The 14,375-nt window shown below is 38.5% G+C and overlaps 1 protein-coding gene across 4 annotated transcripts in view; it reads left to right on the top strand.

The window, feature by feature from the left end:
- Positions 1 to 14,375, top strand: part of LOC140458161 (protein bicaudal D homolog 1-like) — a 276,533-nt gene that overhangs the window by 183,884 nt on the left and 78,274 nt on the right. For all 4 annotated transcript variants that reach the window (XM_072552337.1, XM_072552336.1, XM_072552339.1 and 1 more), the window contains exons 4-5: positions 4,738 to 5,175; positions 9,881 to 10,990. In XM_072552337.1, coding sequence (XP_072408438.1) covers positions 4,738 to 5,175; positions 9,881 to 10,990 — 1,548 coding nt within the window. The remainder of the gene's footprint in view (positions 1 to 4,737; positions 5,176 to 9,880; positions 10,991 to 14,375) is intronic.

Genomic DNA, 14,375 nt, shown 5'->3' with positions numbered 1-14,375 from the left:
ACAATCTTACTGTTTTAAATGACCACAGTAAAAGAAGTGAAGAATACAAACTATCTGTGTAGAGAGAATACCATCAATGTGTGATGTTCTGTCACCCTCTTTTAATGTGTTTGTGGTCTTGTTGCCTTTTTTTTGTATTGTGTATGAAATATGCATCTTCTCTTTTTTGAATATTTAATTACATCTCTTCTGATGCAGGTCATTGCACTCTATCTCTCCATTGGAAAAAGTGTGAGTGATATTACTAGACCAGAAGGCTATTGTTAGATTACGCAATGTGCTTTTCTTATGTTGCTGTGGGAGGAGGCATGCCCTTCACTTGAGGCTGATGGTTGATGATTGAGATATGTATTATTCGTAGGGTGTAGATTGGTGAATGGATAACAGTGGAACATTCGGCAAAAGATCGCATACTGCAGTGACCTCTCTAAAGTGCTGAAATCAGACTTTCTGTATTCTTTTACATGGGCCAATTGAAGTTCTCATTTATGTCAGTAAATCTACTTTTAAAACCCAAGATGTTATCAGCCTTTTAAGACTTGATTATCAGTTAGACATTCAAGGAACTCAAAGCAATTGTTAAATTTGACTTTTAAATGATTGTGTAAAAAACAATATTGGTTCAACCACCCATTAAACACATTTCCTGATTTTCCTTTACATAATAATTTCAGTTAAAGCCAAAATTAGGTACAGGGTTTACCCAGTTATCAAATAAATTTTGTACATTTTGCAATTCCTATGGAAGTCAAAATAATCCCACAGTTGTTTAGAAGGATTGAGAGAACTAACTTTTTCCCCTATCAGCTTTACCACAAGCCTTTCAGCAGCCTAGACACTAGGCAAGCTACTTGTTCCAAGATAAATATAACATAAATTGTGTTCAAATTGTCTGGAGAAATCTACCCACTATTTCTTTGCCAAGGTTCCTTCTGTCGAGTGTTTTTGCTTAACCAACAGCTATATACGTATTTACTGATTTGTCACACCCTGATACAGATCAATGAATCATCATATGTCTGCCTTCCAGAAAAACCCAGTAACATTTGGCAAAAGCTAGTGCTGCAAGAACCACACCAGTGGTTTTGCGCTATTTCTACTGTTCCTCACTGACAACAAAGTGAAACCGTAAGAATGCAATGTGATGAACAGCTCTGATCAATTTAAATGGTAAAATGCACCAATATCTTTCAATCCATTCATTAAAGATATGGTAATATTTGTGACACTTTTTTTATAGATACTTTGGAAATGGAGAATGAAATAAGTGTAGGGTGCAGAATGTTCCCTGTACTGGAGAGCACCATTGGTGCCTATTACTCTCCAGTGTAGTGTAAAATGTGATGAGTTTAGTTTTGCAATGCACTAGATTATGGTTGAGCTAAAATCGATAAAATTCAGTGCAAGAACTATTAATGCAGTTTTAAAAACAAAGCCCTTAGTCCACCCACTTAATTATGAATACATCGTTGTAACAGAGTAAGATGTAGATACACAACAATGTTGGTTATGCCCCTTTCCCATATTCATGATGAAGAAGAGATTCTAAATGAAGTATATTATGTGATAATGCTCCTTATGATGTCCCAAACATTTAGGGCAGATTAATTACGCAGTACATCCCTGCTTTCATCCTTCTGTTCGGTCAATAACTTGCTTTGATGTACAACGTACCTGGTGATTAATATTTATAAAGAAATATGTATAATGAAGAGTAGTTCAGATTTAAAACTTGATTGACTGGGTGATTGTTCACAATGCCATATTACTCACAGCTTCGCTAATTGACACGCATTGCTGAATTCCAAGGTCTTGCTGCCCTTTTCATTGAGCTAATAGTCTGTGATGCCACCTCCTCCTAGCAATATTCCTACCATCTTGGATGTGACAGTCCCTCCTTCCCTCTTCTTCCCAACATTACTCCTCTTTTTTCCCCCTTTGGTGAATAGAGAGAGAAATCTTCATCTGAAAATGTACTCCTTCACTGTTAAGAGGTTGCTGCAATTTTACATCATCTGCTGATGTGATGGTTCCACCATGGACTGGTCTACTTCTCTTCTGAAAATGTACTTTCAAAGAAAATTAACTTCCTTTACAAAATAAACAGTTCTGTACTCTAGAGGTTAATGTATTCAGGGTTACTCCCATTTTTCTCACTCTTGGAAAAATAATGAGCTTTCTCTTAAGAATTTAAAGAGGTTCGGGTCCACATAAGCGCAGAACAGATGTTGGAAAATGTTGAGAATGCTGCAGCTCCTCATTGCAGCAGGACTGCCCTGAGGTAACTCTAAACTGTCAATTAGCTTGCTCATCATCTGCTTTTATTATTTTTTATGTACTACTAAATAAAGCGAATTGATGCTTCTCCAGGGAGTAAAAAGAAAACTTCAAGAGTTTTGAATGTAATTCATGCAATCATTTCTCAATTTTTTTTAATGTTATGAATGAATATTTTTCTTTATTTGCTGATTTATGTTCACGTTCAGAGAAACAGCAGCTTGCCGAATTTCGAAAATGATCATTTCTTGTGACCATGAAACAGGATCCATACTTTTGTGTTTTGCATGACCTTTTTCAGTTGGATTAACTTTATTTAAGACTGAAGGTATCTGCTGGTGATTTGTCAAGTCAAGCACAATGGGTGGGTCAGTGCCCCTCTGTCAGGGGCTTTGCATTGTGTGCAATTTGGTTCCCAGTCTCGTAATCCCATGATGTCCAATATATATTTGCCAACTCATAAATTTTAGTTTATTTTCCCAAAGAACTAAACAAAATAAAATCTGGATGAGAGCAAAAGTAAACAGAAGTAACCTCTGGATCAGTGAGTATAACAAACGTTATGGGAAATAAATCATTTTTGTGATTTGTTTAATCAAATATGATGGGAACAATGTATCCAATCTAATGAATTAAATTAGCGTTTTTGTAAATTCTTTTCCCATTCCAACGATATCTTCACTCCTGAAGAACCTCATTCACAAGCTTGTCACCTTTTGAAATAGAACCAGAAGATGCTGAAATTATACAAAAGGTCTGTCAGTAGGTGAAGAGAGAAAGGTCAGTCATTGTTCTAGATATGAAATCTCTGAAAAGGAAGCTTTCCAACCAAAATTGTCTTTTCTCGTTTGAGATGCTGATAGACCTTGTCTGACTTACTTGATTTTCTGACTTAACCTCCATTTCAAAATAGAACTGTGCATGGTTATGGGAAAAATAAATATTCTTAAAATAACTAAAATCCTGGTTCAGAAAATTTATATCATTGATCATGAAGGCAAAGGGGTTAGTAATTAGTAAAGATTTACCCAACATTTTTCTGAGTTCATTAAATGCAGGAGAGATTCCAAAAGATTGAAAGATGACCCTCATAATTGCAGAAACATACCTGGAAACTGCATACTCATTAAACTTAACATCCGTGGTAGGCCAACTCTTTGAAACAATTTTGAGAGATTTAGTAGGTAACTATAATTTATAAAATAATTTTTAACATGGAAAAAGAACCATTTTAAATAGTCTGCTTTCCACGCGATTTAAAACTATTATTGATGTGATACATCAGAAAATTAAAGTCAGTGCTTAGTTAAAGTTTAAGAATTTTCTTAAGATTCTACATAGCAAAGTAACAACAAAGATGTCGGTTAGGAAGCAGGATAGGTCACTGGGTGGATAATTTGCTTTCTAAATTCAAAGACAGGAATTTTCTAGGCTGGAAGTACTTGAGTGATCCTGTCCCAGGAGTTAGACTTAGAACCACTTCTGTTCAGATATTTGTATTTCTGTCTTGATTGAGAGAAGCACGTTTGACAAGTGTGCATATTATACCATAGTTCAGGAAACAGATCAAAAGCTTCCAAGTAATAAATTTACAAAACCATAAACTCATTGCAAGTTTTAAAATCAAAGTTCCAGGTTGCTTTTGTAAAAGGGTATGTGTAATTCATAAATAATTAGTTTCTACCTGCATCTATATAATCTTATTTAATAACCATTCTTTTTCTGGGGTTACAATGATTCCCACAAAATTGCATTGTAACAAAGTAAAAACAATTGCAGCACTTTCAAACCTTGAATATAAAGCATTCTCAGTGGTGTAATACATTTTCTGGCTTCATTTTTGGCATGTGTTTAACAATTGTTATAATAACTGTTGGGCTAGTTCAGATATTTCATGTTAACAACCTTCTCATGTGCGAGCAAACAATGGTATTACTCAAGCAAGTACTTCTAGGCCTTCTGAAAATCAATGCAAAACATGAACGCCTTGTGCTTGCGCATCACAGGTTGAGGCAGACCCATGGAGAAAACTTCCACCAATGTCATTGGCTCCAGCACTAGCTCCACTGCATAGTTTTAAGCTACATACACACTTGCATGGAAGGATCAAAGCTCTGGGAACTGAACTATGCATCTGCCCCTGGTAAACTGGGATCAGCTTAACACAAGACCTTAGGGCTAATCAGCTCGTCAGCATTCTGACAATTCACTGCATGCCCATACTCTTGTTAAGCTGATGACCCTGATTTGATAACCAGCTACGTTTCTGCCTGTCTGGTGGTATCTGCTCTATGTAGGCGTGATGTCTTGTGTGATGCGGAAACTTCAACAGTTTCAGCAGCATTTGAGTGCCTTTAAGTATTTAAAGGATAAAGTGCTCCTCAAGTATTATGTGGATTAATGGCAAAATTTGATTATATTTGCAAAAGGCTAAATTTTGTTTGTGTTCTGTGTAATCAGGTAGAATATGAAGGCCTCAAACATGAAATTAAACGCCTGGAAGAGGAGACAGTGTTGCTGAACAGTCAGTTGGAAGATGCTATCCGGTTAAAGGAGATTGCTGAACATCAGTTGGAGGAAGCTTTGGAAACTTTAAAGAATGAGCGTGAACAGAAGAACAATTTGCGCAAAGAGCTCTCACAGTACATCAACATGAGTGACAGCATGTACAATAATCACATAAACATCGCAGTCGATGGGCTGAAATTCTCAGAAGATGGCAGTGAGCCAAATAACGATGAAAAGGTGAACGGACACATTCATGGATCTTTGGTAAAACTTAATGGTGATTACCGCACACCAAGTACCAGAAAGACTGACAGCCCGGCTCTAGTCTCAGATCTGTTCAGTGAGCTCAACATTTCGGAAATGCAGAAACTTAAGCAACAGCTTATACAGGTATGACCTCCATTCTCATTTCCCCCTGAACGTTAAATCTCTCGGTTATTTCTGATAGCCATGTTGATCTATCATTCAAGTCTTCTCAATCAGGTCTTGTGCTGCAGTAAAGAATCTGAGACTAAATCTGTAGAAGTGCACATTGAGCCATAATAGGTACTTTTTTTTGTTTTTTTTTAGTTTATCAAAGAACTCTTGTTGGTGTGTTTTATGTCTTTGATCCATTGGTTACAGGAATGAGTAGGGACAGGCATTTTGTATCGGGCTCCCCCTGATGTGACATCATGAAGCTCCATGATGCTGCGAACAAGGAGGTCCGTGCACTGCCCGTCATTGCCTATTCCTGACGCCACGAGTAGAACACCTTAGTTACAGTAGCTGAAGGTAAATACGATGCCACTGCTCGGAAGCTACTTAGAACCATTTATTTTCCAGTGTAAAAGCAAGGGGTGACTGATAGGTACTACTTGGTGAACAAGCATCTTCCTTTGTGATTTGTAGGGATAGAGGAACATTTTGCAAATTACCCTTGGAGTGTAGGGACCTTTTGTTTGAATTAAATTCCAATTTTTCTCTAAGCGTTGCAGATTTTTGGTTTAAAACATGTAAGTTCAAGCAAAGTCTCAGTTTTAAAGTTCTCATGCCTGTTTTCAAATGCCTGTTTGCTCCACAAACCTCTCAGTTATCTGCTCTCCTCTAATTCTGGCCACTTGTGTGTTCCCAATCATATTTGCTCCTGCAATACTCCTGGTTTCATTGTGCCGCTAAAGAACATTTTCAAAGTCTGCTGAAGTAAAGTGTTGTGTGCATGGAAAAAAATGCCAGAGGACAATGGGTACATGCATAGGAAGGGGTTAGAGGAATATGGGCAAAATGCTGGCAAATGGGACTAGATTAATTTAGGATAGCTGGTCGGCATGAACGAGTTGGCCCGAAGGGTCTGTTTCCATGCTGTACAGCTCTATGACCAAATAACATAAAGGGCAAAGTTTAACTTTATTTAAGACACATATCTAATGGTGACTACATCTTACTGTGTCTTCAACATGGCATGCAGCTGCCAGACAGAGCAAGATTATGTGCGATTTCTTCTTTTCCTGTGATGTATACTGTTTTATTAGAGTATCACACAAGCCAGATTCAAACCCTTACAGGTGAAAGTGAGGACTGCAGATGATGGAGATTAGAGTCAAGATTAGAGTGTTGCTGGAAAAGCACAGCAGGTCAGGCAGCATCCGAGGAGCAGGAAAATCGACGTTTCGGGCAGGAGCATGATGAAGGACTGCTATCCGAAACATAGATTTTCCTGCTCCTCGGATGCTGCCTGACCTGTTGTGCTTTTCCAGCACCACTCTAATCTTGACTCCAGCCTTTACAGTACAGCCCCACTGTTGGTGATGATACCTTCAGTCCCTAAGCTTTGGAATTCCCTTCCAGCAAATCTCTGCTTCTTTTTCCCACTTTAAAACAATGTTAACATTTTTCCTCTTGGACAAAGCTTTGGTTACCCCCATTTGTGGCACTGTGTCATATGTCACTGTGTTATTGAAATAAAACATTCTGCTAGTTATTGCTATTTCTCAGGTTGCCCAACTCACTGACCGCCTCCACCATGAAATTTACTAATGAACCTGTGACCCATGAATTTAGATTTTAAACACTTCCAAAGTAAGTACAATGCCTGCATTTGTGCAACAAACTCTGTTATTGAATGTGTTTAAATTTGAAATAGAATATACCATCCTCATATTCTGACTACTGGATGCTTCACATTGGTTGTATCCAGAATTATAAAATCAAATAATTCAGATAGAAGCCATTTGGTCCACTCTACTTCTGTCAACTCTTTTAAACTGATATCCCATTAATCCCATTGCCCTGTTCTATCCTTATAACCATGCTAAGTCTTCTTTTTCAAGTTGATACTCAGTTCTATTTTGAAGGTGATTCCTGAGCAGTGTGTTCAGATCATCATAACTCACTGCTAAAAAGATATCTCCTCACCTCACCTCTAGTTCTTTTGTCAAATAAACCAAATGCATGTCCTCTGGTGACTGACTCTCGCGCCAGTAGAATGTATATAATTAAATAAGTTCCAAATTTTGACCGAGGGTAACAGTTAGACTCTTTTATATAGTCTCTTCTAATATGATTGCATTTATGGAGGGCAGGCAATCTTTAACCACCAAGATGGCATGGCTGCAGTATCAGTTAGGTTTGTTGCTGCAAAATCTAAACCGTGATATTTGTAATTTCAATTTCCCCATCTAAAGAAAATCCCAGTCACACAATAAAAAAAAGACACGTGCAAAACACTGCTTTAAATGGAAGAAATGCTGCATCTATCTGGGTAAAGCTGCAACTTTGTTGCATTGTCTTCCTATCAGAATAGATTCTGGTATTGATCCGAGGGAAAGTGCAAGTACTGAAGCAATGATTCGACAATCCACTGACGCTCCCACTTGATATAATACTTGCGGTGTAATACTTGCTGGCACCCTGATTCGATATAAGCTTATTTTATCTGGCTACACTACAAGGTTACACATGTTATGGAGCAGACCCAACCCCTCAAAACATTTTTAAGCAGGTAGCCCAGACTGTAACTTTGCCACTTATTTCAGCTAAGTGTACAGTGGATAGTCCCAGAGTGAATTAGCTAGCCAGACTGTCAAGTTTTAAACAATAGAATTTATTTACAAAATTGCGGAATGAAACACAACGAACCAAAACTAGAATACCCGAATGATTTATCCTACCTGAACCTGAGAGGTTATCCTAACTTAATGATGCTGTTCCAAAATATTTACAACAATCCCAATAAGCAAACCCCTTGGGACAAAGAATAAAATTGACACAAGAAGCTTACAGTTTATGAAGTCAGAAAGGCAGAAGGAGGGGCAGTGCATCCAGTTTCAACTGAGACCCTGACTCAATTAACCGGCAAACTGAACTGACCTGTGTAACTAGAGAACTAGCCGTGCCCCCTTGATTATATCAGTTTTTTAAAAAAATACTTGAAAGCTTTCTGCCTGAAGCATTATCTGTAATGTATAATCAAAAGGTCCCCAGTGAACCATTCAAACTTCAGACCTTAGGTCGTTAAGAACGTCTCTGAAAAAAATCAAGGACAATATAACTTGTAAAAGGATCAGCTTTGTGACACAAGTCATCAAACAAAAAAAGTCACTGCATTTTGAAAGACCCTTCGATAATAAGCAAAAAGTATCAATGTACAGCTGATGTTGTTTAATTTTTCTCCCAACTTCTATCGGTGATGAGTGGGGAGTAATGATTCTGATAAATACTGATCTGGTTACCAGTGATTTTAACTAGGATCAAATTATACTTCTTATTTAGCTTTATCCATACATGGGACATGGGCATTGTTGGCTGCATAGCATTTATTTTCCTTGCTGGATAGTTGCCCCTTCAGAAGGTGGTGATGATTGTCTTCTTCAACTGCTATAGTCCACGTACTGTAGGTAGACCCACAATGCCATAAGGGAGGGAATTCCAAGATGTTGACCCAGCAATACTGAAAGAATAGCAATATATTTCCAAGTCACGATGGTAAGTGGCTTGGAGGGGAACTTACAGGTGGTGATGTTCCAATGTATCTGCTGCCCTTGTCCTTCTAGATGGAAATAGTCGTGGGTTTGGAAGGTGCTGTCTGAAGATCTTTGATGAAAACCTCTAGTGACCCAGGACACCAAGACTGTATAAAATGATTGAAAAGATGGATATTGTGGAAGTTACGGTGATGTAATATTCATATAGCAATTAACTGGTGTGTTTCCTGTCTGTGGGCTGGAACATTAACCATTTGCTTCATGTTGCCATTGAGATATTGTCATTGTGCCCATGGAAAAGAAGCTGTTTACCCCACTGATTTGATATTTTATCACAGTCTGTCGGGACCTCCAGGTTCAGTTTTCAGAGACGGTTTCAGAAATAGTAAACGGTTACCATGGTGTTGCAGTTTTCCTGACATCATGATTGTGAAAGTGGGAAGGGGCAATATGATGGAGGGGTCCAGGCTGTGCCAATGCCTACGGAAACTTTCAGCCAGTGGACACTGAGGGCAGAGTCTGCACATGCACAAGGGATGTGCAAGAGCAATGGACTATCACTCTATGTTTATCAGTAAGGGTACTATATCATTTTGCTGCACTTCTATAAGAGTGGAATATTACATCATGATGTGATGCCATGGAATTCTGTTGTGAACCATTGAAGTGCTCTGTTCATAGGACTTTTATCTTCGCTTCAAAGTGACTTCCATAGAAAATTTCAGTGCCTTCTCTTATAGTACATTGCCACATAAATATTTGGAAATAAGCAGTCGTTCCATTCTCTGGTATAAACTGCATGCCAGCACATGAACTACAAACCATGGGCATCTATAGTAGGCTCATTTTACAAACAAAGGTAAAGTACACTGTGCTGTAATTCCTGCAGATGTAGCAAATGGCTATCAGGAAACAGGATGGATATTTCAACATACTAGATTGTGAAAAAGGTGCACAATACAACAAAATTCTAAGAAATATTGGGATTAGATCAAGATATCTTTGAAAGTCAGTTGATTATCATCTTAACTGTAGAATTGGGGTTGTTCATAAATGGAGATTATATATTTGTGGGTCCAAAGGTGTTAATGATAAAATAACATCCTCAATTTATTATTTCACTTTTACTGCAGGTAGAGCGGGAAAAGGCCATCCTCTTGGTCAATCTTCAAGAATCACAGACACAACTGGAACATACTAAGGGAGCACTTACTGAGCAACATGAACGAGTTCATAGTTTGACAGAACATGTCAATGCAATGAGGAGGCTTCAGGTCAACAAGGAGTTAAAGACCAATCTGGAAAATGAGAAAGGACGGGAGTCTGGAGAAGAAACACATGATTATGAGGTGGACATAAATGGATTAGAGATTCTTGAATGTAAATATAAAGTAGCAATCACAGAAGTAATTGATCTCAAAGCTGAACTCAAAAGCTTGAAAGAAAAATACAACAAATGTGTGGAGACCTACACAGAGGAGAAAACAAAATATGAAAACCGTGTGCAAGAGCTAGATCAGCAAGTGAGCTGTTTGGAGAAAATGAACAAAGAATATAATGAAAAAATAACACATTTTGAAACAGAAATCAAAACACTGACAGACATGGCAAATGATGGGCATAACACTCTCAACACAGCCCAGGATGAATTAGTAACTTTTAGTGAGGAACTTGCACAGCTCTATCACCATGTTTGCTTGTGTAATAATGAAACCCCTAACAGGGTCATGCTGGACTATTACAGGCAAAGCAGGGTCACCCGCAGTGGAAGTCTGAAAGGACCGGATGACCCAAGAGGTATTTTGTCTCCGCGACTTGCCCGAAGAGGCATGGCCTCACCAGTTGACTCGAGAAGCTCACCAGACCATTCCCCAAAAGACAAAACAGAGGTTGGTAAAGAAAACGCACACCAGAGCCCGACAAAAATGGCCAACACCACAGTCTCGCCTGTAATAACTGCTCCACCTTCTTCCCCTGTCTCTGACACGAGTGACATCAGAAAGGAGCCGATGAACATCTACAACCTGAACGCTATCATAAGGGATCAGATCAAACATCTGCAGAAGGCAGTTGACCGATCTCTGCAATTGTCACGGCAAAGGGCAGCTGCGCGGGAGTTGGCGCCAATGATTGATAAGGACAAAGAGGTTCTGATGGAAGAGATCCTGAAACTGAAATCCCTGCTCAGTACAAAACGTGAGCAGATAGCAACTTTACGCACAGTTCTGAAGGCCAATAAGCAGGTGGGTTCATGCATTTAAAACTGACAAGTTCTGAATTTCTCTTTCCCTTGCTTTGTATTTTCATGCAATTTTCTGATGAATTCTGACTATATTCACTGAAAGAGTGACATAAGCTCTAGAATGGATGCTGAAACAAATTAAGTAACAACGCAGCATTGAATTTCAACATCAGTACTGGGATAATTATTAGGACAACATAAGTATAAACTGAGGAAGTATGATTTTATGAAAGGCAGGCTATATTTAAGTAAACCAATGAAGTTTTTTAAATCAAGTCATAAATCCAGTGAGTCTTGTCAATGAATTTCATATCTTTGGATTTTAACAGACATTCATAAGGATCCACCAAAGAGGCTGTGAGGTAAATTTAACCTCTATGGGATTGGAGCTAAGATTGTCCTATTGTTAGGAAATTATTTGTTAGGTAAGAAGGAAGAAAATTGGAATACATTAGAAGAATAGACTCAGACAGGCAGAAAAATATGAATAATACCCTCTCGTGAATGGTGCCAGAGACCTAATTATTCTATCTAAATATAAATAACCTCAATTTTGAAATTGAGCTACATATATCCAGATTTGCATATCATGCTAAACTAGAAGTTGTGTTGAATTGTGAGCACGAGCGAATTGAAAAAGAGTGCAGCTAATGTAATTAAGTATAACAGTTGTAGATGTTGCTATTAACTAAATGTGAAACATTGGTTTTGGCATATGTCTGATATATGGAAACACCATCCAGATGGGGAAATGCTTGGGGCTAGGTGTGAAGACATTATTTAGGGCTTCAGGCATTAAAAAATGCCTAGCTGACACAAAAAGTGCTTGAAGAGTTGAATTGCTTCATCACAACATTACAAATTAACAAAGCTCTTCCGGTCCAGTGCGTCCACTAACTCTCTATCCACATCCTTCAAAAATCTGAGATGAAACTAGTCCAGGAGATTTGACAACCTTCAATCCAGTTTAATTGTTTAAATATTATCTCATTAATAATTTCTCTTAGTTTGTTAGTTACACAAGTCCCATGGTTGCCTAGGATTTCTGGCAGATTTTCTGTATCTGCTTCCATGAAGACAGATACAAAGTAACTGTTCAGGCTCTCTGCCAACTTCCATTCTCCACTATAAATGTTCCTGTCCCCTGTTTTGACGGACCCACATTTGTCCTAGCTAATCCTTTCCTTTTCACATACCTAAAGAAGCTTTTACAGTCCACCTTTAGTTTACATTCCTATCTCCTTTCCCTTTCTTCATCAATTTGTTGGTTCTTCTTTGCTAGGTTCTTATATTGGTCTGCATCCTCAGGCTTACTACTTTTCTGGTACTCCTATAAGCCACTTATTTTGATCTAATGTGATCTTTAACTTCTATCATTAACCATGGATAATTTACCTTCCCTTTGGGTTTTGTATTTTAGAGGTATGTATATCTGTGTCAACTGAAAAGGCTGTTATAGAATCATACAGTCATAGAGCTGTACAGCATGGAAACAGACCCTTCAGTCCAACTTGTTCATGCCGACCAGATATCCTAAATTAATCTGGTCCCATATGCGAGCATTTGGCCCAAATGTCTCTAAACACTTCCTATTCATTTACCCATCCAAATGTCTTTTAACTGTTGTGATTGCACCAGCCTCCACCACTTCTTCTGGCACCTCATTCCATACATGCACCATCCTCTGCATGAAAACATTGTCCCTTAGGGACCTTTTAAATCTTTCCCCTCTCACCTTAAATCTATTCCCTCTAGTTTTGGGCTCCCTACTCAATGGCGAAGACATTGACAAGTCACCTTATCCATGTCCCTCTTCATTTTATAAACCTCAATAAGGTCAGCCCTCAGCCTCCAATGTTCCAGGGAAAATAGCCCCAGCATATTCAGCCTCTCCCTCTGGCTCAAACCCTCCAAACCTGGCAACATTCTTGTAAATCCTTTCTGAACCCTTTCAAGTTTCACAACACTTTTCCTATAGGAGAGAGACCAGAATTGCAGTATTCCAACAGGTCCTGGCCTTGCCACTGAAACCCAGACTTTGAGTTTCAGCTGCTGGTGACATTCCTGCACTAAATTGTGGGATGCAGTTCATACAGAGAGAACTGCAAATACATAGCAAGGGACTAATAAACTTGCAGAATGGTTGTGTAATTGGCAAATGAACTTAAATATAGATAGGTATCAGGAGTTACATTTTGTGAGGAAGAATAAGCAGGATACATACTCAAAAAAAAGCAAAACGCTGAGATGCTGGATAACTGACAGAAAACAGGAAGAGCAGGAGGAATCCAGCAGCTCTGAAGAAAATGTGTACAGGACTCCAAGTGTTAACTGTGTTTCTCTCTCCAAAAGTGCCGCCAGACCTGCAGAGTTTCTCCAGCACTTCCTGCTTTTATTTGAGGGCACATACTCCTTGGAAATACAAGTGTACATAAGACTAAAGATGTCTGTAACGTATCAAGGGCAGGCACCCTATCAAGTGCTGAGGTCTGATTTCATTATATAACCCTGGTTATCACTGATACCTTGTCCATCAGAAACACCACGCATTAAGATTGTTGATGAGGGTGTGATCCATAATTCTGTTTCAGCTTTTCAGTCAGGGGTTGGGTGCCCCGTCTTCATCTCTGGATCCAGACATGCACACTATTGAGATGCAGTTCAAACCGACGCTTTCAAAGGTTTGCCTGTTATGCTGCAGTGTTCAGAAGAAAACAGTGCTTTGAAAGTTACATCATGCTGCAGATAGTAGTTGGCAATTTGACAAGTACAGCCCAATGTTTACTACTTGGAGATTCAACAGACAACTACTTCACAGGGAATGGCGACAGTAGCATTACTAATGTTTGCTATTGATTTTTAAAGAGCTGATTTACCTCATAATTTACTTTTAAATGTATTTCCACTACACTCTTATTTCTCCCAATAATAGCACTTAACTTATTATTTCACTTTTAAAGAATTAAGGAACCAACTGCCTAACACCAGCCAACATTCTTTCCCTCTCTCCGCAGAAGGGTTCAGGGTATGATGTTAGGAATTCCTTGGCTTCAAGAGAAATGTGTATAGAATTGAGGAGCAAATGAAGTTTACCAGAAAAGTCAAGGTCTGTAATGAATCAGATTTAATGCTTTCTGTGACTCACTACCAGTAGGTTTTTTGCAGTTTTTAGAGTGTTTGTTTCATGAGCTGAGAGTATCCACCAACTCTGTCTTGAGGAATTAATTTTCCTTTAACTGCAAGTTTCTAATGAGAATGTGCAAAGTATATACAGGGAAACCTCAATTATCCGAATAAGATGAGCAGGTACTATTTTGTTCGGATAATTGATTATTCGGTTAATTGATTCAATGCCTCTCCTCTGGGGCTCGGAGTTTTCTGAAGTT

Source organism: Chiloscyllium punctatum, chromosome 32 (assembly GCF_047496795.1).
Source record: "Chiloscyllium punctatum isolate Juve2018m chromosome 32, sChiPun1.3, whole genome shotgun sequence".
In the NCBI taxonomy this organism is placed as follows: domain Eukaryota; kingdom Metazoa; phylum Chordata; class Chondrichthyes; order Orectolobiformes; family Hemiscylliidae; genus Chiloscyllium; species Chiloscyllium punctatum.
Note: the sequence above shows the minus strand (reverse complement) of the source record. Positions and strands in the feature narration are given on the sequence as shown.